General features: G+C 35.1%; 1 protein-coding gene across 2 annotated transcripts; it reads right to left on the bottom strand.

Annotated features, from left to right (window-relative positions):
• Window positions 1–248: 248 nt before the first annotated feature.
• Window positions 249–6,802, bottom strand: LOC306874790 (follistatin-related protein 3-like). 2 transcript variants are annotated; one of them, XR_013784658.1, is made up of 6 exons: window positions 6,548–6,802; window positions 5,241–5,426; window positions 2,520–2,735; window positions 1,814–2,041; window positions 1,648–1,734; window positions 249–798 (listed from the first exon to the last, which is right to left on the bottom strand). XR_013784658.1 is itself a non-coding variant. In XM_079425038.1 (5 exons), exons 1-5 carry the CDS (start codon window positions 6,621–6,623, stop codon window positions 1,700–1,702), a joined length of 741 nt encoding a protein of 246 aa, XP_079281164.1. In that variant the 5' UTR covers window positions 6,624–6,802; the 3' UTR covers window positions 1,229–1,699. The 2 variants fall into 2 exon arrangements, 1 of the variants encoding a protein (XP_079281164.1); XM_079425038.1 differs by lacking the exon at window positions 249–798 and having other exon boundaries at window positions 1,229–1,734.
• Window positions 6,803–24,907: the final 18,105 nt, after the last annotated feature.

Below are 24,907 nucleotides of genomic sequence, written 5' to 3' on the forward strand. Positions count from 1 at the left end.
GACATTTTATTCCATTATAGGGATTTTGTTTTTTAAATGTCATTATTTCTAAATGTCAATAGCATTATATATTGAATATATATATATATATATATATATATTATTTATTTAATTTATCAAATTATCTTATCTATTTTATCTGTATATTTAAACAATTGATTGTTTAATTGTTTTATCAATTTGTCAAACTGAATTACATGAATTGGGCTTCAAAATCTTAATCATGAATCAGCAAGAACCATTAGAATCATATTAACAGAACATTAATTTTGTTTTAATAAAAAAAAAAGTAAACAGTACAAAAATATGCAATTGAATAAACTGAATTTTACAGTATATATTCAGATACTGCAAAAGGTCTCTATTTACAGGAAGGTTAAATATCTACTGAAAGGAATGCATGGAACAAACTTGTACAATGATGATTTACACAAATATCTGCATCTACCATTTTTTTTTCTTCTTTTTTGCATAGCACAATACGATTTACTGGGAATCAGATAAAACACCTAGTCATTGAAATTCTCCTTATGACCATTTAAGTATATAACAAGGTCAAGCGACCATAAAACTCAAACTCAAACACACACAAAACGACAAAAACACAACCCGACAATGTGAAAACCATTACAACAGTAGAATGTACTGTACATTATTTCACTGTCCAGCATCCTCGTAAAAAACTGCTGCCATCACACTGTAGCTGGTAATTTCATTACTTGGTGGGTGGCTCAGTTTGGTCTTCACGTCAGTGTGAATGTGGCCTGGAAGCGTAGCTGTTTTGGCTGAGTAATCCCTCTGAATACAAACAGTACACGCACAACACTTTATCTCAATGAGTAAGTAGTCTCCCATGTCCATAAGAATTTCAACTGTGACTCCACATGGCTTTTGCAGAGAGGCACGGTTTGGGAAAGCTGTACTTAGGAATGTTCAAGAAGATTTCAGTGGTGTTTGGTGATCGTTTTTGCTGGTTAAAATTCTATGTGCTTTGTTCATAGTAGAGCTGTCAAAAAGTTCTAGACTGACAATGCTGATATACTTTGTCTGGCATACAGAGTGCTCATGTCAAGGTTCCCACTGTCTTAGAAAACTAGGAAAATGTTTTAAAACGATAACTTCCAGGTCTGGAAAACCATGGGAATTAATAGTTAATATAATCATAAAACATATATAAATAATATAAAATATTAAAAACATAGAATAATATAAAAAAACATCAAATGTTATGCTCTAAAATATTTAATTGACAACACATATCTCTTTGTGAAAAAAATAGACATTTTTATCCAGTAATCATGAGGAAATTCATAGGTACGGGAATGTGCACGTTTACATTATTCAGTTTTGACGTGTACATGAAAACTGAAGCAAAACCTACAAAATAAATACCTTGATAAAGGCAGCTGATGTATGGATATATGGTGTTAACACATAAATAACACTGACTTCCTTACTTTTCTCCAATAAATAGTAGCTTGTAGTATATTTACAATATGCACATTGTCAATTCATCAGTTCAGTTCTCCTGTTAAAACCACACATTTTCTTTAAGTATGAATTGCATGCGTATAAAATACTAGTAGTGGTTCTTTGGAACAGAGAACCGTGTTGTGAGACTATATGGTTTCAAACAGGTTCTCTCACGTCTTATGTGCCATCATAATATGTACAGGGAGTGGATCTGCTCTTGACATCCTCAGAAGAGTGAATTCTCCTCACTTCCTTCATTACCTGTAAGACACAACGTTAAAATGAGTTCAACAAGTCCAATGTGGATATATCAGAATCTTCCAGGTGTGTAAAAACTAACTTCTGCAGTGTCCATAATGGCGGACCCCTATGGATCGACCCAAAAAACAGGTAGCCCTACGCAGGTGGCAGGCGCTGGGGTAAGTGATGTTATCGTTGCCGCAGATGGTTTGCTCAGTGACCATGGGCATTGGGCAGGGTGCAGTGCGGCACATGACGCAGTGAGCACTGTTGGTCTGGTCCGTCACGCAGGTATGCGTCCCAGGACATACGACATTTGAGCAGGACTCTGAAAGAATAGTGTCAAGAATCAAGACAATTATGGAAACATCATATTTAGAAGAAGATGCAACATGCAAGTGACCACCAGGTTCCAAACGACTTTCTACACGATTTGGCCAAAAAAAAACAGAAAGACAAATTTAATGCTTAATTTTGGACATCCCTTGTGAAAAAGTAGTACATTTTAGCATATGTTTAAAAAGAGTACTTAGTCTAGAAATAATGTACTTTACAAATAAGAAAGAATAGACTTGCGTGCAAACTTAATGTAATGTTTGCAGTCACTTATATTCAATACAATCAAGTGCACATTTTCACAAGGGACTGGTAACTATTATTAGAAGCTTATCAGAATACATATGGTAAATATGAATTTATAATTCTGTCCTGGTAATAATCTGAAGCTGAAGCTTTTCAGTCAGTCTGCTAAACATTTTACCACAATAATGGACTCAGCATGTGGAACCTGACAATCAGCAGCATACTTTTGCATTCCCCTTGGTACATAATCTCCAGGTCAGGGTGACCTCTGCAGCGAGCCATCAGGAGTGCGCACTCATCCTTGTATGAGTTCCCATCGCTCCCACACACAGCGTGTTTAGTAGAGATGTTGGAACAGTCTGGAGAGCATATGCACTGGGGACGTCCAGACTTCATCCTGCACACCTTTCCAGGGCTGCAGTTAACCCCCTCGCAGTTCTCTGTCAGACAAAGTAGGTGGACAAAAGTTGATTATAAGGAAACATATATATTAATTTAATACTGAAAAGTGTTGATAAAATAGTTCTGTCACCTCATATTTGTATTTTTAAGCATATGACGCCATTAGTTTGGAACCATGCTAACATCAACTCTCTTGAACTCAATTGCAAGTTGAGCCATTCTGAATCAATGAGTCATCCATTTACATTGTCCAATAATTGTCTATTCTACTCCATTCAAGCCAGAGCAAACAAAACACATCAGAAATTGCTTCTGCGATTCAGGCCCCATTATCCCAGCTTATGGTTCCCATTCCTGCAAGTTCTTTAATATCCTGTTGCTCCCCTTCCCTGTGAAGCCAACCAAATCACTCAAGGCAGAATCAGATACCTCCACCTCCACTGGAAATCCCAGCATAACCCAGTTATGTTTCCTCAAGATCCGCCGGCAGTCACACATGATTTACGAACGGCCTTGTCTGCCCCAAAAAACAAATGTAAGGAAATGCGCCGGACAGATGCTAAGCGTGAGTTGAGCTTTCAGGAATGCTTTGAAGCATTTTGACATTGAGAACACGCTGGGGAGGGCACACAGTAGGGTCCGACAGTCCATATAGTTTTATGATAACGCCATGGAACAAATAATATAACAGACTTTCACTTCCCGTGTTTCTTCACCCTCCTCACCCCAAGTGTCTAATGATGCTGATTGTGTTTGAGGCTTATGAGGACCACACCGCTTCTTTAAGGTGTGCTGGAATTCAGTTATCGCCAAGAAGAAAAGGCAAAACAAGTCTGCTTTCCAATAAGCATTGGGAAAGAGTGATTGCTGAGAGAGGGAGGAGAGAGAAGGGGGGAAATGTAGTTGCTATTATGTCAAACTATTTTTTTTTCATTTCATGCATAATGAGAAATATAGTTGAATTAAGGGAAAATTGAGAGAAAAATTTAAAATGTATATCTAGAATTTCAATTTGCAACTTGCTATTGCTATTCAGATATGGGCTGTATTAAAGTGCAGGATGGAATCCAGTCATTTCAATAGGGATCTATGTAATCAGGAATTTTGTGTGAGGACGAACACAAAATTTGCAACAAAAAGTTCGATTTGCAACTTGCTATTGCTAATCTGAAGTAGGTCATATTACGGTGCAGTCACATTTTACCATTCTTCAGTGAATTTCTGCAAGTAAAATCCAGTTATTTCAACCGAAATCCATATAATTATGAATTTCGTATAAGGGCAAAATTCACGCAATCAGGAATTTTGCATTGCAGAGTGCTATTGCTAATCAGATGTAGGTCATATTAAGGTGCAGTCACATTTATCATTGTTCAGAAGTTTTTACAGACAAAATCCAGTCATTTCAATAGGAATTCACACAATCTGGAAATTTAGTTTTAGGGAAAATCCACACAATCTGAGATTTCAATTTACAACTTGCTATTGATAATCAGAATCGAGTTGTATTAAGATGCGGTCACATTTATCTTTGTTTGGCAGTTTTTAGCTGGCAGAAAGAAAGATAGAAAGACAGTCATTTCAATCCGAATCTATGTGATCAGGAATTTTGTGTAAGAGCAAATTATTTCCCCACAAAGATGTGCAATGTTGGTCAAGCTGGTCGCACTGACCAACAAAAAGCTGCATGGTTTAAAAGTGACTTCACAACACTGTTGACAATTGACAATGGACCATTTTCAGACACCAAAATTTTACTGATGTCACTGCAACTTTAGGAACATTCTCATTCTGGAGAGCATTTGATTGGATGAAATGAGTGAGAGCAGGATGACTCCTCAATTTCTTGGTTTCCCTGGAGGAGGATGACTATAAATTTTAAACGCATCTATCTGCTAAAATTACCTGCTAAAAGTGAATTTTAAGAGTGCACAATTATACAGATTACCTCAATGCTAATAGATATGCACTAAAAGCCACAAAACTACAATTTTGAGCACAATTATGGGCTTACTGGGCTGAGGAAGTTCTTTCTAATGATCACGTCAGCTAACTTGTTTACTCTAGTAATAACACTCTGTGTTTAAAATGTCTGATAATAGTAGAGGTTTGGAGCCCTTATATGAACCTGTGTACCTGGCCAAGGCGATCAGTAGTAAATTATTTCCACAACAGCCGTGGAAAGTTAAACAAAACAGCTGGTGTAGATCCACGCTTCTTAAACTTGCTGAAGAATTACATTTGCAAAGAAAACTCTCCAAACCAGCATTTGGCCTACAGTACTAGATTTGATCTCCTCGGCCAAAATGGGTTTAGCCCTAATTTGCAAATGAGGAATGTTCTCTAATGTGCGTAGAAGGCTTAAACACACATGGGGGGGGGGGGGGGGGGGAGTACTTCTTTTGCACCTTTTTTCTGTGAGTGTAGTAACCAGTTCAAGAAGACTTCAGCACAGAGTCTCTGACTGATATCAGCAAGTTGGAACGGGACAACCCAGTCTACATGCTGAGATCTTAGAACGGAAAGTAAATACAAGTCTGTACCTCTGCACGGCTTACAGGAAACTATTCCCAGGAATCCCAGCAGGCTGACTTCATTGATAGGCAGACTGGTATTGGACCAGGCAGTGTCCAGACGGCTGGCCGCACAGCACTCTTCCCTGCTCACGCCTCTCATGAGCACCATGTCACAGCGGTGCTCAGGACCCTGCTGCAGCCAGCACATGCCAGCTAGACAAACAAATACAGAATGAAAACATACATAATCCATCTCAGAGATATTTCCAACAATATAACCCTGACATCAATTGTGATGCATTTTTCTCCATTCCTTCACATAAGAAACTGGAAAGTATTTGATGACTAAAACAAAGATGACCTCAGATATGTCATAATACCCAATAAAATGTCATATGTTATGAGGAAAAAAGGGATTTTTTTTTACAGGACTACAGGAACTGATTTCTCAGACACTTTGTGAAAATATTTCAAATCTTTGTTAATAAGTAAAACCTTTATATATTCCAAAGGTGGCACAGAAGCGCTTCAGAAGTGGCATTTTAGCTGTCATTACATAGACTGTTTAATTCTGCTCAGAGCTGGCATAAATGTATTTACACAGATACAAATATAACTGTATACTTTTATACTAAGGGGCGAGGTAAGTCAGAGCAGGCTTTTAGTCTGGCTTTTATGCGGCATTAAGTCTTTACACTGAATTGTGAGCAGGCACAGAGCAACCTTAACTTGATTGTAAAGATGCCTTCTTTTTTATTGCTCAAATGTTAGCTATCAGTTTCTAAATACGTTCTTAACTAACCTAATGTCACACATTTAACAGAGCATGTAATAAATAACAATGCAATAAATCTAAAGTGCATCGACTTTCCGTTCATTTGCAAAATTAACATTATTTTACCAATAAAAGGAGGGTCAAAGAAAACGTCTGGTAGCCTTAAAAGTATGAATTATTTTTACATATATGTTTATGCAGCTTTTTCGAACAACATTTCAGTAACCACAAATGTTAAATTTAAAGTTTACGCTTGTCAACAGAAATCGCCTTTGCTTGAGGAGGTAACCATAGCAACACCTGCTAGCTCGGTACTTACAATAAACGTAAGTTTGTTATTTATAAAGTCAGTAACGTTACTATAAATTAACATTAGTGATTTCTTTAAAACGCTCCAACGTGTGTTTATTTCACACACACACACACACACACACACACACACACAAACATATGGTAATATCTCGATTAGTACCTACATTGGTAACAATTAGTTTAAAATGGTCAAACTACTGAAGAAATCTATAATGAAAAGCGAAATATTGTAAAGTGGTTCACTTACCGTTCGTTCGATGATCTTCAAGTATTTCACAAACTGAAATAAGTATCACACAATGTAGTACAGCCAAAAAGTTCATGATGCTGTTGAATAGGCTGCTTTTTTACAGAGATGTTTGAAGCAGCGGCGTTCCTTAAAAGTACTGAGGCTGGTAAGAAGTCTAGAGAGCTCTTAAACTGGGTTGTTTCCACTAGGTTTCGTGAATGGGCTTGTTGTAAGTGATTTCGGTCCGCCTCTGTATAAATATTTTGCCCGAGTAAATTATGCTTCTGGGATGGGCGATACTTCCAGCCAGTTGCGTTGCTGATGCAGTTGCGTACTTGAGGCAATTCTCGGATATGAGGCTGAAAAACTCCCACACTTCATCTCGGTTTACCAAGATACCTTTAATAGAAAATGTATATACAAGTAAGTCTATGAATATTTCTCTGGGTAGGTTTATTTTTGAAATTCAACAAATAATAAATTATTGCCTTACAACATAAATAAATAAAACAAATACAAAATGCATTGTATATATATTTATTATTATAATATTTATGTATTGTTTGTTTGTAAAGTTTACTTATTGTGAGCTTACCTTTGAATTAAAAAGGAAACACACTTGTCCTGAGCAAAAATATCCACCTTTCAGTTAAAATCTACCTTAATTATAAAGTTGAATCTTGTCTGACCAACACACAAAACCACCGCTAGAGAAAACACTCAATTTGTGTAATTGCAGTTTGAACCAAAACCTCATAATTACTGAGATTTATCTCTTGTAACAGCTAGCTAGCCTTCAGTATTTACTTTAGTATTTATAACAGAAGTACTTACTTTAAGTAAGTAAAGTAAGTAAAGTATAACAGAAGTAATAAATCAAAAATATACATTTACAAAATGTCTCAAACCACATTTTAATAAATAAAATCACCTGCAGAATGATAAAAGGCAACTGAAAATTGTCAATCAGTTTTTGATCAAATATTTACACACACACACACACACACACACACACACACACGCACACACACACACATAAATACACTCTAAAAAATGCAGGGTTAAATACAACCCAGTGCTGGGTAAATATTGGACAGAACACATGCTGAGTTGTTTTCAACCAACAGTTGCACTCTTAAAGGTACAAAAGGTACAAAAGCTGTCCCTAGGGCAGTTTCATAAGGTACATGTTTGTACCTAAAGGGTCCATTTTGGTACCTTAAAAGGTGCCTAATAGGTACAAAAGTGTACCTTTTGAAAAGGTACCGCCCCAGTGACAGCTTTTGTACCTTTATTTCTGAGAGTGTGGTTTACATGTTTAACCCAACCTTCTGGCCAGTAACCCAACCGCTGGGTCTAAAAACCCAATCGCTGGGTTCATCCATATTTTACCCAGCGCTGAGTTGTATTTAACCCAGCATTTGTGTGTGTACATACACACACATTGTATATATATAATGGTATATTATATAATATTTATATATGTATAATATATATGTATATATATAATTTTTGTCTGCTCATTCTATGGCTTTATTCAAGATCTTTTGTGGTTTCATTTGAATGAAAATGCCATAATATGTCAGTTTTGTAGAAGTCTCTTCAAGAATGCAAAATTAGGCTTAATTCAACTGAATATTTGATCTATTATACAGTTTAAATAACTGATAAGACACACCTGTGGCCAGATAAACTCAGATAAACTATTTTGCGGTCACCGGTGGGGCCTGGCAGCAGTATCTGTGGACTGTCACCTATCAGCACGTGACTTTCATTAAAACGTGGCCTGGAAGTCAACAGCGTGACCGCTAAATAGATGAGACTTAGTGTGTCTGTGGGCTGTTCAGCCATGTGGAAAACCGCCATCCGTTGAGCATGGAGTTCATTAAGATGTTGTATTCAAGGCAAGGAGCTCCTTGAGAGTGGAACACATGGTTCATATTGACGATTTCAGTTCTGATGTAAACTCCCATAGTTGTGCGCTGGCATGCTTTCTTGACTGGCACACCCTGCCTTCCTCCCATTGCTGTGGTATGATATTGCATGCCAGCTAATATTTTGCAGCTCCTTCCCATACGGCTTGATCCTTAATGGAGGGTCTTTGATCTCCGAGGAGGAGAAGAAAAAGAAAGTATCACATGAACCGTCTATATGGGGGGGTTCTGTTGATGTATAATAATTCCCAGCAAATGCTGACCTTCAGGTGGGTGGCCGAAGGAAGCACTTGCTCAAGGACTTTCTCACATGGTTTGGATCTACAGAAACTCACTTAGTGCTGTTTTCCATTATTCATCTAACACTTATTCATGAATATCAGTCACAATATTTATGAGCTGCAGAAGTGATTGCAAGAACTTACTGAAAAATGTCTGATTTTGATTTGCTGTGATGAAAAACACACCGCGGCTGTGGCACCACTATGACAGAATCTGAAAATGGTCTGATCCTGGTAGAATATATATATATATATATATATTATATATTCTATTATATATTATATATTTAATATTATATATTAAAAAACAAACAAACCTGGAAATATCACAGAATTTTAGCACAGAAAATTAATAAAAAGAAAACAAATACACAAGTATGCTGTTTGTATATTAAAATAGCAATAATAACATAAAAAAATAAATCATAATATATAAAAATAAAAGTATATATAAAATAATAAATATAAATAATATAAATATATAACTATATATATATATATATATATATATATATATATATATATATATATATATATATATATAATAAATATAAACTTATTCAATAAAAATGGTTCAAGTACATCTAATAATAATAATAATAAATGATTCAATAATTTCGATAGAAGTTGCTCTAATGCCAATCTCTATAAATAATTTAATAATAATAATAATGCACTAAAATGTCACTTAAGCATTTTAAGAAGTTGGAGCATTTTTAATCTGTCAAACCAAACTAATATGTTAATGTAAAGAAATGCTATATCTATAGAAAATAAAGCATTTTTACCTGAAAATATCAGGGAATTTTATGATTACATGAATACATTGGCATTCAATTCAGTGGCATTTGTAATATGTCGAGCCAAACTAATGTTTACTAATATGTTTAGCCATCGCTAAAATTCACTAATTCACAATTATCCCCTTGATAGTTTTAGTGGTATTGCCGTGATTTAAGCCTTAATATTTAGCAATGCTGCCCTCTACTTGTGTTTGTATGAAGCAAGACTAAATATTTAATTCCTGTCTAGACCAAGAATAATGAATTACAATTTGTCAGTTGTGTACGGCTTGTGATCAAATACGCTGCTTTGGATTTCGTCAATAATGCATTACCTGAGAAAGTAGTTACCCGAAAATACTGTGCCTTTTTCTTGATGAACCTTAAATATAATATGCATGTGATGGTCATTAATATAATCATCAGGACCTAGTTATTCATATTTTATAATCTTTGGAGTAGACGCTCTTAGTTCTGTTCAACAATAAATACATAAATTATAAAGATGTTTTGCTAGTATGACTATATTGGATAATGGTGATACTAATGATCTTTTCTGATTTGACTGAGGGATTTTAACAGAACAGAATTAACACATGATTCATTTTGTTGCATAATGAGATAAAAGCTTTGATTCACATCTATGATGCAGAGTAAAAGCTCAACTGGGAACAGACGCATATGCCTAATGCCATTTAAAGGCCCAAATTTCCTCAAACATTATACAGTAATCATCCATTAATAACAAAGTGAAGTAAAACCCCACATTTGAAGATTTTGGCATCAAAGTTCCCTTTAGTCACACAAACACACATAAAATAATTAGTTAATTCCCTTCTCTCGTGTTTCTGATTGAAAAATCCACCAAAGAGGAAGTAGGTGACTAATTCATTCAGCCCCTCACACCAACACACCTTGCCTCCTTCTCAATGGCCATTTAAAGTCCCTCCAGCTGTTCATTGATGGGTAAATTAATCCCTCTTAGCCGGCTACGCTGTGGGGTGTAGATCTTGCTGCAAAGGACGTGCTTTGACGCAACACAGACTAAAAGGAGAGCACACTGGCAGGAAGCCTGGGAGCCTGAGGGCGATGGGAAGCATCCTACACTGATGTCTGCTCAGGCCTATGCCAGTGAAGAGGACACAAACATCATGCACAGTTTGCCATCGATTTGACAAAGTAAACAATTAAGTGAGCATCTATTTGTAAAGGGTAATAATGAGTCTAAAACCCGGTTGGAAACAGACAAAGTCAGAATAAATAAGATATAGAGGGAGATACACAAAACTATACATTTTGAGATATCAACCTCAAATTTGGAAAACAACTTCTTCAGATTTTTTTTTTTTTATTATTTTCTAGGAGTTTTAGAGTAAATATATATCGGTCAAAATATATATTTTACATAAAATATAAATATAAAAATTTTTACATTTTATATTTTCATAAACTTAAACTTCCATAACTTTTTTGTAATATAATTTTTTAAAACTTTCTTCTCTACAATAATCTGCTAAGTGTCTTCTTTAAAAAGAGACCAACCTTATATCTCCAAACCATTCAAAATGTATAACAATTTAAGTTGGAAATGTCATTTTCAGGCCTATACTCAAAAAGTGGAACCGACAGTTAACAGGTTAAGGAATAAATGTTTGGAATAAATATGGAATTCCATAGTGAAATGATTAGATAATTTCATTAATAAAACAATGAACACTATTACTGCAATATATTACACAGACTTTTCGCAGTCTTTTTAGAGGCGGCATAAACACAGTCCAATTTGGCCTTAACTATATATTAACAACTCTAAAACAATACAAAATGTGATATACTGAATTAATTTTATAAAACACTTCTGACAATATGTTGTCATTTAAACAATTCACTACAAAGATTTGTAGTCATTTGTTCAAAAATCTGACAACTTGATGCTGTATATTTCTGGTTCACAAAAAGAACCAAGTCATTAGATAGCCTACATTTAGCTTTTACAGAACTAATAACTCGGTTCTTCTTTGAATCACAACTCCATTATCGGACTATGTTGATCGCGCAGTACATTCAGTAATATGCTGCGACATTGTTTCATTTTCTAACGTTAACACAAGCTAACACCTGCTGTGTGAACGGAGCCGTAATGTACAATTTCGTCTGTCACTTCATATGGTAATATGTTAAAGGCTATCGATGGCAAGCTTTGAAAGCATAAGATCCCACCCTCCCTGCAAATCACTCTCCAAAGCCAGGCCTCCTCCAAAACACATGAACGCACAAAGGCAGTCCAGAAGCTAAGCAGTGTTGGTAGAGAGTTGAATGCATCTCTGTCAGATTACCTCATGTTTCATTCACCGCTAAGAAAACATTACAGTACAAGGCTCATAATATGCAATAATAACGCCTTCCATTCTTGCTGTCTGCAATAGAGTAATGGAACTCGCTGATGACGTATCATGTCTGCATGAACAGGGTGAAGAGACTTTCAACCAGCATAACAAATGTATGTAAACTAAATAACCTCCACTGCCTTTAAATGTGTCTCACAGAGTAGGGGTAGATTTTAGCAGTGTGTCATCTGAACGTTTTGGATCCAAAATTTGTTTGCACGTGGCTAGTGCCAGTCTCCACTGAGGTAAAAAAAAAAAAAAAAAACTGGTGTCAGTTATTAAAAATATGATGGATAAACTTGTGCCTTGTCAGCTGAAATAAAGGTACAAACAAAGGTCTCCGCTAGGGATACATGTAATATTTAGTGGTTTTTGCAAGAACAAAAAAGGGGATTGACTGATTAGCAAGTCATTCATATAGCAGCAACTCTAATAAGCAACTGTATGCAAACTGTCATATGAACAGGGCATTTTGTGAGTCACACTGTGAATTCACGTGTAATGATGAGCTCCGGAGTATGGTGCTGTAAAAGAAAAATGATTGTGATTAATACCATGTCCACATATTACCAGCTGTACAGTAGGTGGCAGTGTTATGGTACTAGCACCTTCTATGACACTTGGCAAATTGAACTACTGTATGCTATTGCCTTTGAAATGAGTGGGTGTAGGATGAGAGTGAGTCGTGATGTGTTGATCATAGCACTGGTCTACAGCAAAAGGCGCTAAGATTGCCTTCAGATGCTTGGTAGCAGGTGTTTCAACATAAGTAGAGAGGTTGAGAGGGCAAAGATAGTTAATGCATTTTAGATCCAGGCTTTAGTTCTTTATTAGAACAAATGTTTATTTTATTATTTTCTTTTATGTCAAACACTAATGTTTGATTGATAGCTTAAATAACTATGACAAATCAACTAATTTGTACACAGTGCTGCTAAAACATTGTAATTAGAGACTGACTGAATGTTTTAATGGGAGTTATTGCAGTACTGTTTCATTTTTGAACAACAGACAGTCATAGATGACAGTAAGGACTAATTTAGTTGAATAATGGGGCTATTGTGATGCACTGATGGGATATCACGACAAAGCATTTAGTCTTATTCATGACATACTTGAAAATGACCCTCAATACAAAACAAGAGGCAAAAAAAAAAAAATTATCTGCATTATTTGTCTGTTGAATTAGTATCACTGTATTGTTGAAACAACAAACAAATGATATGTTTGAAATAGAAAACAACTTTCCATACATGGAGCTTGATGCAATAATTTCATAATAAAATTAGCATTAAGATAGTACTGTAGTTATGACTTTTATATGTGTTGCAAGATATTAGAATTAAACAAAGCTTAAAAAAGTTTGCTGGTCTTGCAGTCCGGCCATGCTGGTTTTTGGAGGTTTAAGCTTGTCTCCCAGCCTGGTCATCTGGGACGTTCTACCAGAAACGTACAAACATGGGGACGATTTTTCTTATTATTAAATCTGAACGTTGAGTCATATGGAGGACATGTTAAACTATGAGAAACACATATCGTGCCATCTCAGCATGTTTTTATGATTGAATAAATACATTATATGCATTTCACCCCCTAAAATGTCAGGCCCTGTCACAGACAAATTTGTATATGTTAGAATGGTTACCTAATACATTTATTTTATACAAATAGCATTTTCTTATTGGTCACATGTCCCTGATTGTATTTAACATGGTTTTGTAATTCCTATAAGAAATATAAGCAACTTTTCGGTCAACTGTAGTACACAAAAATCACAGAATATCTGCCAGGCACTCATATACTGTACTTGTTAAAAAACTACCTTTACATAGGAGATTTTTACAAAAACATAGCAGTGTATATTTACCCCCACCTTCATCTACACAGTTAAAGAGATTAATTCATCAATATTTCAGTACAATTGTATACAATCATAATTTCCTGTGACAGGACTGGCATTGGCGTGACAGGACTGACTTTATGGATTTCTTTGATGCAGAAAAAGTTATGTTTTGTGTTCTTAAGTTTTGATAAGCATTCCTATTTTAGATTATTATTATAATCTTAATGTTAATTAAATATTAGACTGGTAAAGTTATTGTCACACAACCATTTAACAGTCATTAAAAGGTTACACTACTCTATTCAATTACTGTGTATTTCTATGGAAATATAACTTCATAATATATAAAGTACATTTTACTATGATACAGCAAATGTAATCAATAGACATTTAACTGAATAGCACAATGTAAAGTAACAGTGATGCCACATCATATTACCGCTCAGTAACAACAGGGTTATACTATAGTAATATCTACATTATTGCTTAGGAAATTACATTGTAATAGCAGAATTTGCATGTCATTTACTAGGTAATAATGTAGATATTATCATGGTATCACTCTGTTATTACCAAGCTGAAATATGAAGTGATACTGTGACAGTAGCCCTTTCTAACCTTGAAGGCCTTGGCCCTGGAACTGCGACCTTTCTCTTAAGCCTAGATTTTTTTCTGTTGCTCTCTCCATAGTGTGCACCTATGTCTTTGGTCTCGCTCATTGAACTCATGAATACTTTTCCTTCTTTCCTTTTCTGCCTCCATCTCTCCCTTTCTTTTTGAAGATGTTTTTCCATTCTCTCTGGGTCTGCATTTAGTTGTTCACAACATTGTCTTTGTCTCTCAGCTGCACTAACTGGAGTCATCTAACTGCCACCTGTATGAATTGGAATAATTACAGTCATCATTACTCAAAGCTAATATAGATGACACTTATATCTATATAGGCCTAGGTAAAAGAGGTACAAAGTAAAAAAAAAAACTGATGAGCATAAAAAGCTTCAAATTTACAGTGTAAAGTCTATTTATTCAAATAATGTTTTAAAATGTCATGCGTTAAATACATATTATATGCAATAAAGGTAATAAAAAAGAACAATGATATTTATTTGAAAGGCCGTGTCACAGGGATGTGACAGGGCCTGACGGTCGGCCACTTTAAACTGCTATTATTGCATACATTTTATGTTGAGTTTTATGTAAACGTGACAGGACTGACCAAAAACATGGAGACAGTTGTAAAAAAGCATTTATTTCTAGAATTTATGATTAATTTCATGTTTTTAATCAATTGATGTGAATGATAACAACTTAAACTTGTTATTGATGGAGATTTTTTTCTAAATAACAGTTGTTAGCATAACAAAACTATGAAAGCTGTAGGTCTACTTTGACTGAGGACAAGGAAAAAGATGGGATTTGTCATTTTCAAAAGTGCTTTTAATAAAGAAAAATATATCTGAGAACCTAATAAAATGACATATTCCTTTACAGAAAAACTCACAGATATCAACCATCAGTCAATTTTAGAATTTGTTTTGGATTAAATACTTTGTATTCACTGTGAGAAGTCAATGACAGATAATGTACGTTTCTGGTAGAATGTAGGCCTATGATCTACAAAAGTGCCCCAAAATGCCCTCTCTAAAACCAGCAAAAGGACCAGCCAAGCTGGACAAGTTAAGACCAAGTTAAGTTTTTGTTGTTGTTGTTGTTTTTCTCCCAGTATCCTAGTGGAAATCAGGGTAATTACAGAATTAAGAAAACCCACAAATATCTGTTGTTTCCATATAGCACTGACTTATAATGTAGCTCTGGAAATGTGTAGGCTATATAAAACTTGTTTTATATTATTATATTTTGTTGCTTTAAAAATACTGCGATTGCAGAAGAGAAGATGAAATTGGCTCATTGTTTTTATTTCTGGCTGTATTGAAGTAGAATAATTTCTGTTTTAATGCCTCAGTGGGAAAAAAAATCTAATTTAATATATATAGACTGTTCACAACTCTTGAAAGCTTGCTGGCTCAGACTATCAGGACACAGTTGCCATGGCAACAAATGACTGAAGCGTAACATTTTCGCGCTTTTGCAGCGTTTGAGCTTGTGTGGCTGAGCGAGAGAAGGAGCTTTTCCCGCTCTCGCGCTGTTATGAGGTGAAGGGACTCGACGACCTGTTAATGGTGTGAAAATAAGCAAGGAAACGATCAAACTCTTTCAACTGTATTTTTAGCTACAACGCGGGCTGATGGCTGTCACCGTTGTTTCTGTAAGGTTAGTGGTGAGTGGTCTGTGAGAGACAGAGATTTTCTCCCATCACTACAAAATGAATGTAGGCCATTTTCTGGTAATGCTTTTGAAGCATTTTGAGGGAAACAGTCTTATAAAATCTTATTTTATTCATTACTTAAAACGTTATTTTAAATGTATTAGGCTATGTTGTTATTTGTTATTGTTGCACTAAATAATTAATTTTCTTGTGTGTATGGCAGTTTGTTAAAACATAGGGCCATTCAATTTTACACTCAATATTGAAAACTGATATTGAGAGACTAATAGAAGAGGTACAATCAAATCTGTTTGGTCTCATACAGCACTGTCACCCAAGTCCTTCAAACCTTTAAAACGATTCTGTGATAACAATATGATTGTTATTAATTATTTAAAAAATTACAATTTGAAACATTTAAAAAAAAATGGAACACGTCGTTCAATTCTGTTTCACAAGTTTCTTCTTTCACTGATACTGTAACAGCCCTAAAATAGTGTTTCCTGAATTGACACACATAAAAGCATACAGTCCTATTTCTGCATGGAGGACCATAAGATGTGACAAAAATATTCACAAAAATGTATGAATCATTTGGAGTAGTTTCTCAATTAATTTGACTCATTAACTGTCATTACCACAGTCATTAGTTTAGTCATGTCAGAACCAAAAGGCGATACCCAGTTGTGACTGGTTGTTTATATGACATTAAAGATAAATGTAATGAGTTTTGTTATTTTCTAACAATAAAGGAATGAATTAAATTTGATACAACTTTTGTTCTTTGATATTTTATATTTATTGAAATGATCCCATTTAGAATATTTTAAAACAGAACTGAATCCCCTCCAGAAGTCTGAGATCTGCTAGTGAGCGATGCCTCGTGGTACCATCACAGAGAGGCTCACTCTCCAGAACATTCTCGTTCATCATTCCTGGCTGGTGAAATGATCTTCGCACCACTATCCGGAGTGCGAGATCCCTGTCAATCTTCAAGCAACAACTGAAAACTCATCTCTTTCGACACTACTTGACTTCATCCTAAACTTAAACTTAAAAAAAAAAAATCTTTCTTTTATTTAACCCTCCCTTGCGAGCTTGTACTTATTTAAACAATGCCTGAGACTTGGTGTTACGAGCACTTCGTCTGTCTGATTGCCTCTTCAAGATGAATCGCTTTGTATTCCCCAATTGTAAGTCGCTTTGGATAAAAACGTCTGCAAAATTACTAAATGTAAATGTAAATTGCATTTCTTTTTTCCTAAAATGCATTTCTTTCTCAAAAGAAGAGCAACCAGAATAGTTATAAAGTCCTAATATTCAATATTTCCAGTCCATCCTTATTTCATCGATAGCACCCATTCAGTGCTAAAACATCATAAGTATACAGAATAAGGAAGGATGCAGCTGTTATTTACTCTTCTATGAAATAAATTACCCTTCAATCATCAGTACTCAACATGAAGCAGGATATGAGCCAAAGGTTGAAAGAAGAAGAAGAATCTTTATAAATATTTAAACAACCAAAAGGGCAGACGGGTCTTTAAAATTAACAACACAGCTCCATGCAGATATCAACAATAAGGGGATTTACCGTAGGATGTAGGCACCATGCTGTAACATATGCATATTTAATGACTTCTTTCAGAAAACGTCCTTGTCTTGAGGAGCAGCATTAAGCACCGAGTTATTGTATGCACAGCATGTGTCTGTCTTCCTATTATGTTCTTTTTGGCCACCGTGAATTGCGTGGAAATACATTTGAATCCTAGAACTTCTTCACTTTTATGGTTTGCATCCCCTGTTTGTGCATTTGCGAGGCTGCAGTTTACATTCTGCATGATTAACATGGATCAGGTGTAGTCTTTTACATATTCATAAAGACCATGATGTCTGAGTGAATCAGCTGTTATCTGAATTCCTCATCAAGATACTTTGACCTTACTCTGTATTTGCATCCTTTTGGGACTAAGCAAGGTTTGATGACTCACCGCGAAACTGGCAAAGCTCTTGCTTTTATTGTCACACGGTAATGGATAGGGAACATAAATATACACACCTTCCGTGCACATAGTTGCACCCTTTTGTTGCTGACGTTAGAGACCATATGTTCAAAAAAACAAAAACAAATCTTATTATACTTATACCTATGCCGCATAAGTAGAGGCTGAATTGTTCCTCAGTATGATAACACTTCAAAACATGACTCACTGTTTATTTTCATGCTAAATATGCTAATCTGTTCTCCTTGGACATAAGAACATTTTCATCCATGGGCAAGATTAGTCTGGCCTTTCAGACAAATCACACTCCGAAGTTAATGACTTTTGGTGCGAGGACATCTGCTGTGGCAAACATTTCAGGTTTAACTGAGAAAACACTGCAGTTTTCTGAGCAGGTACTGTATGTTTGAACTGAAATGACTCTGTCAAACCTACATTTTCTCTTAGGGCACATTTACACTTTAAATTTCAATTAAAACAAACTCTGGTGCGATTGCTCTGTTAATGTGGTTCATTTGAATAAGTGTGAATGCTGCTATATGAACCTTGGTGCACACCTAAGAAGCAGGCTGAGACTCCCTGAAAAAGTGGGTCTCTGTCTGCTTCCAATGAAATTCTGGTGTGGTTGACTGAAATATGAACACAACACGGACCAAAGACAGTTTTTTTTTTAAATAAAATAATAGATATGTTGACATTATCGCCTGTAGCGTTGGAACCACCATCTCCTTACAGTAGATTTCTGTGTGCAAAGGAGGAATTGCTGGTGCTGTTTTGACTCCTTTACACATTTTATAAGTGCTTACATTGAATTAACAGCTAAAAATACCCCCATTTGTACATGCATACAACAAATGCATTTAATCCAGCACACAGCAGTTTAAGTTTGCAAAATATACATCATAAAACCAATTGGGATGTGGCAGTATCCATATGCCTTTTGTTTTGTAGCTTTAGGGTTGTGTTAAAAATAACAGTGTGAAGACTAAGTGAACCAGGACTAAATGCACCATTTTATTTCTTGCTCCAGATCAAGTAAGTCAAGGGAACCAAAGTACAAGTATAAACACACCCTTAAATGAACATTAAATCAAATTTATTTTATAGATAGATGTTCACTGGGTTTATCAAATTTTCTCTCTGCCTCTCTTTTTCTTTCTCCTCTTATAAATACACACAGTCATTAGTCCTTGAGGAGAATCTGAAAAGCTTTTTTTCAATGATGTTTGACTTCCTTGTATTCATTTGCTTATTAAAATTTATACCAAAGCATACGCCATTTCAGACAAGCATTATTTAACATGGAGCATCTGATTGGCGACACATTGAGCTTTATTACCTGGTGACGAGATAAAAGCAATATTAGTCATAGTTTGTGTAACACAGCGAGTTGGCTAAAAGACTTTTTCTTTAAGGTCATGACGCATGAATTGCTGGCAACTGCTGCTGTGACTGAAAAAGGTATAAATTTTAAACTCTCAAGGTGAAGTTGGACAAGTATACTGTATATATTAAAATGAATAGCCAGCCAGCAATCTCATTTTAGATTAACTGCAGGCAGGTTCTCATATATGATAAAACAAATGGTAACTTTAGCAAGAAGTTGTAGTTTCAGTTTTAGTACAACAGAGTATGAAATTAAGTCTCTAATATTTGCTTTTTAGCAAATATTTAATCAATAGTAACTTGCAGTGTTTCAGAAAGCAATTTATACTATACAATTAAACGAGTGACAAAAATAGTTTAAAATTATTATTTTTTTCTGTATTATGATTTCAGGACAGTTAACATTAATATTAACTTTCATTTATTTTTATATACATATCATTTCATTTCAGTTTGAGTTTTAGTTTTTAGTAACAACTTAATTTCAATTAACAAATAAATTTTTGAGTTTTAGTTTTTAGTAACAACTTAATTTCAATTAACAAATAAATTGCTAGTTTTAGTTAACAATAACAATGCTGATCTGGAAAAAAAAAAATGGCATGCCATATATGCCCTATTAAATTCTAAATAACCAGAAAAGTCTTACTAAGCCTGTGTATTTATCAAGTATAGAAGTGCAAATAATTAATTCAAGGTTATTTGCAGCCAATCTTGATTCCTAGACCTCAATCTGAAAATTGGAGACCTCTGCAATAGTCCATCCATTCAAAATTGAAAGAGAAGTTAATTTTGCCAGTGCCTTTGTAGTTCTCAGTTGAGGTCAGACAGGAAAAACCCCATTACACATTTCATTACGTGTACCAAGCTCATAATTTAAGCTTGATTTTCTTTACCAGTCAGAATGCAGTTTTGAAGTGTCATTATCCTAGTAAATGGCAAGAAATCTAAAATGGTTAATTTGTTCCTCAACACATAATGCTAGCGGGACACCTAGAAGTACATTTTATTTCTGGGAACTCGTTACTTTCACAATGTCCTGTTTTGATTATTAAAAGCTTAGCTTGATTTTTGCATACAACCAAGGAACAATGATAAATTTGTTTGTACATTAAGGTGGTAATTGTGTTCTGATTTTAGTCCAAAGGAGATGAGTGTTCAAACGTACAATGTCAATGTGCTTTTACACATTCGATTGCTTGGTCCAAAGCTAAATTCGACTAACACATCATTTTGGCTTCAAACCACTTTTTCAAATGGACTCGAAATGAATGGCGACAAACAAACTCTTTGTTGCATAACAGTTTGAGCGTACAGAAAACCTGCTGACTCCATCAATCATATTACCTATTTAAGACTCAGATCATTGTGTTCCCGCTTTCACAGTCATGCCATTGTTCTTGTTCCCAAACACCTGTCAACCAGTTTCATTTACACTCCTCAAAATAAAGGTCCTATGTTGGCATATACGATTCCATGAGGAACCTTTAAGTTCATTGGAACCTTTTCATTGCACAAAAGGTTCTTTATAGCGGAAAAAGATTCTTATTTAAATTTTCTTTTCACCAAGAAAAAAATGGTTCACTGAAAGCTAGTGAAATGGTTCTTCAATCTATGGCATCACTGCAAAAGGTTCTTTATAGTGGAAAAAGGTTCTTCAGATGATTAAAGTCTTCTTTAAAAATGGTTCTTTTAAAAACTTCTTTTAAAAAATTCCATCACCCTCCTTTTATACGCATTTTGAAGCATCGCATCAGAAACGAGTAATGGAAACACTGAATTTAGAATAAAAATTCCTTAATTTGCAAAAAAGTTTTCACGCTTGCTTGAGGTGACTTTTGACTTATGCAAAAAAGGGTTAATGTGAATAATGAGAGATAGAAAAGCATTTTGCAAATAAATTCCTACAAGCCCATCAAAAAAACCTGACTAACCAGCAGACCGATCTCATTCCACAGCATCTGAAATGTTGTCATGGTCATTCGGAAATGCCAGAGTAAAATCTGTCATCTAAGTATTTCTGTATAATTGCAGAAATGTCTTACATGACTTCGTTCACAAACAGCAGCATCCACCTCCGAAAGCAATAACCGCATTCATTGTGTTTCGTCTGCTTGCTCTGAGGCGCAAGTCATTTATTATATATGAAAATTATTATATTCGGTAGCTTCTATACTTTTCTTAGCGATTTATTGCTCCAGTTTATTAGGAAGTGATGATTTTGTTCTCTGACTCGTTGGATGGAAATGGTGGTTGTTCGCAAATGTTTTATGCGACATTCCAATTTTGCACATAAGTTAAATTTGCAAATTTGGATGGAAACCCAGGTACTGAAAGGTTCTTTGGGGAATCCAAAATAGTTATTATATCACTGCCTTTTGGAACATTTTTAAAAGTGTACTTAGAATTTCTGTCACACCATTTTTGTCCAGCACCATGCGTTGATTATTTCCAGCATGTAGCATTTTACTCAGCTCTGGTTCTCTCTGTCGGGCTGTTGAAATAGCCGATTAGAAAGTGGTGAGTGGTAAAGTTGCCATGGCAACTGTGAGTCATTCTGCGGCAAGCGGAATAGTCACACTTCTACAATAGAATGTGCTCCCCTTTGTGTCTTTCTTTTTACACGGCCACATCTTGGGGTTGGTATGCATTCTTTTGTGTTTTCCGGTGTCAGGCAGAGGGAAATGACTTCCATTACCTATAAACCAAAGGTGCAGAGGTCAATTGCATTTAAATGAACTCACAGTAAGCGGCAGCACTCAGTGCTGTTTGTGCTAGACAAGCTAATAACTCAAGGTCAGCATTATCAAGCAACTCCCCAGAATCTTCATCGCACAGATTTACAATTGTTGTGCTACTGTCATTGCAGTCCCGTTGTTTACAGCCACTGATTATGAGACAGTCAAATTGGGTCGATTTGTGATGTATGCCTATGTGAAGAGTGCTTGTGTCACTCTGTTTTGTCAGAGTGGAACATTCTATGATGGTCTTGACATAATTGAGAGCCATTTACTATATTGCGAAGCCATGTTTTGACAAATGTTTATCTACTACCTTAAAGTCAAAGTTCTTTCAATAAAATAAGAATTTCAAAATCAGTGATAAATCAGCAAATGCTGTCAAATCAGCGATAAAGAATGCCATGATTTAACAGGGTGTTCGACTGAAGCAGTTTATTGTGCATCAGTCAATCTTAAAATTCAATATAGAGCTTAATCCCAAACTTAAGAGAGACTTAAACATAATGCATGTTAAATGTACGTTTTGGTGATTGTGTAAAAACGTGGCTACTGCGATGCAAGAAAAATTCTACTTGCCTCACTATAAAAAGTGTTTATCTATTTTGAATGCTTGAATGCTTCATGTTATGCTGCTTGCTAAGCAATAGTAATAATGTTTAGTGTGATTTTTTTAAATCACAAAGGCTGCGATACAAATATATGCACTGCGTGTTTCAGAGTGATGCTGTGTTTATTTACACGTGAACAGACCATGACCCAGTGCTTTCAGTGTCTCAGAGCAGCTAATTTTGCATTAAATGCTGCATCAAATAAACTCCATCTCTGCATCCACTCTGTGTTTGGGTTGCTTATAACACTACAAATAATTATAGTCATGTTGATATTTAATCACAATTTGGCCAAATTGTGCAAGAAGCACATCAATATGAAAGCACTGGAACAATTTAATTTAAAAATGTTATCATAAAAATCACAATTCGATTTGTTTTTATTTCTAGAGTAAACTGATATTGTGATAACATGTAACACATCGTTTGTGCCATAGACTGAGTGAATAATACCTCAAATCATGTGACCTGTTGAGGAAAGTTTACGTTTTAAGTGATTACATTAACGAATTTGGTAATTCATAAAATGAATGTAAAAATAAATTTTAGTGATATTGAAGAGACTGGAATATCATTCAAGCTTCTGGTTGGGTCAGTAAGCAACCACCAGGAAATCACACAGAACATCCTAGCAATTAGCAACTGTGTAAACGAGACGACTTGGGGGACAGTCACGGTTTCAAAGAAGTCCAGTTCACCCAAAAGACATTTTGAAGGCGAGTATAATCTTTAAATATATATATATATATATATATATATATATATATATATATATATATATATATATTATGTTATACAATACCTCTCACTAATGGAGGAAAATTCAAAGGCTGAAAAGCTTTTCATGTGAATCATTCCTCTCTGGTTAAAGGTTTTATGTGGTTCTGCTTTTTTTAGATTAGGACCATTCAAGTGTTTTTTTTTTTTTAACAGCAACAGATAAAGAAGAATCAGAAGAATGACGCAACAGGGCTGTTATGGAGGTGGACGCAGACAAGAGGAACCCTACGCTCATCATCCTCATAAGAGGAGGAAGAGAAACGGAGGAGGGAGAGTGTGTGGGTGGATGTGTGGGCATGAGCTGGATGCTAATCAGCTTTCCAGGGATCTCTCGCTCTCTCTATCTAGGTCTCTTTCTATACCTCTCGGTCACCCCCTCATCCCCCTCTCTCTTTATGTCTCTTTCTATTTCTCTTTTTTCCATTGCAGTGGCACCTGCCCATTCATGTGGGCTACACTCCCTATGACTCATTCATAAGCACTGGCTCAATCTCTTAACAAGTTCCCACTTTCCTCTGCCTATACCCGGCCCCTTAGGAAAGCAACTGCTAAAACCAACTCACATCTTGCTCCCTATGCAGCCATTTCCATTCATCATAATGTAAAGGAGGGTTGGGGATAACATGGCAGGAAGCATTAGTATCCTCTGACTAGGAGGAAACGTACTAACGTTCAGGAATGTTTGAAATTTGCAAACTTATCTGAATGTCCATCAGCGATTTATCTGATTCTAAGTGTTCTCAAACGAAGATGATACTCCTTATGTGATGTCAGAACAAACACGGAAAGGAGGAGATAAGATAAAGGTTGTTCTTTCTTTACTCAGTTCAGTTTCGTTTAGTTTTCAGTCTTGTCTTATCTCTTTCTTATGAAATTACTTAAGAGAAACAAAATAAATATATGAATGTATTTATACCCAATTTGTAGGTAGAAAAAAAGTAGCTCTGATAATTTGTTTTTGGTGGTAATGATAAATATTTGTATTTGTTTATTTATTGTAATGTATTAATAACAAATAAATTCAGTATAAATAAATACAATTTAATAATAAATGTTTAATTGTAACTACATATTGTATAATATGTGTGTGTGCTCATGTAAAGAGAGATATTAAAAATATGTAAATAAAAATTGTATTATGTATATAGACAAAAATATGATATGTAAAATAATTATATACAATATTTTATATTTATAGATAGATACTAATAGAAATAGGCTTTATATACACTGCTCAAAAAAATTAAAGGAACACTTTGAAAACATTAGATCTCAATGGGGAAAAATATCATGCTGGATATCTATACTGATATGGACTGGGTAATGTGTTAAGAACGAAAGTCAAGTCAAGTCAAGTCTGCTTTATT

The sequence above is a fragment of the Barbus barbus genome (assembly GCF_936440315.1).
Source record: "Barbus barbus genome assembly, chromosome: 9".
Classification (NCBI taxonomy): Eukaryota; Metazoa; Chordata; class Actinopteri; order Cypriniformes; family Cyprinidae; genus Barbus; species Barbus barbus.

Bases quoted from the DNA above. Each gene is read 5' to 3' on its own strand.
- LOC306874790 (XM_079425038.1), bottom strand. From the start codon at position 6,623: ATGAACTTTTTGGCTGTACTACATTGTGTGATACTTATTTCAGTTTGT. The intron at 5,427-6,547 runs GTAAGTGAACCA...TTGTTTGTCTAG, and splicing joins TGAAGATCATCGAACGAACG to CTGGCATGTGCTGGCTGCAG. The intron at 2,042-2,519 runs GTATGCTGCTGA...CTATTCTTTCAG, and splicing joins GTACCAAGGGGAATGCAAAA to AGTCCTGCTCAAATGTCGTA.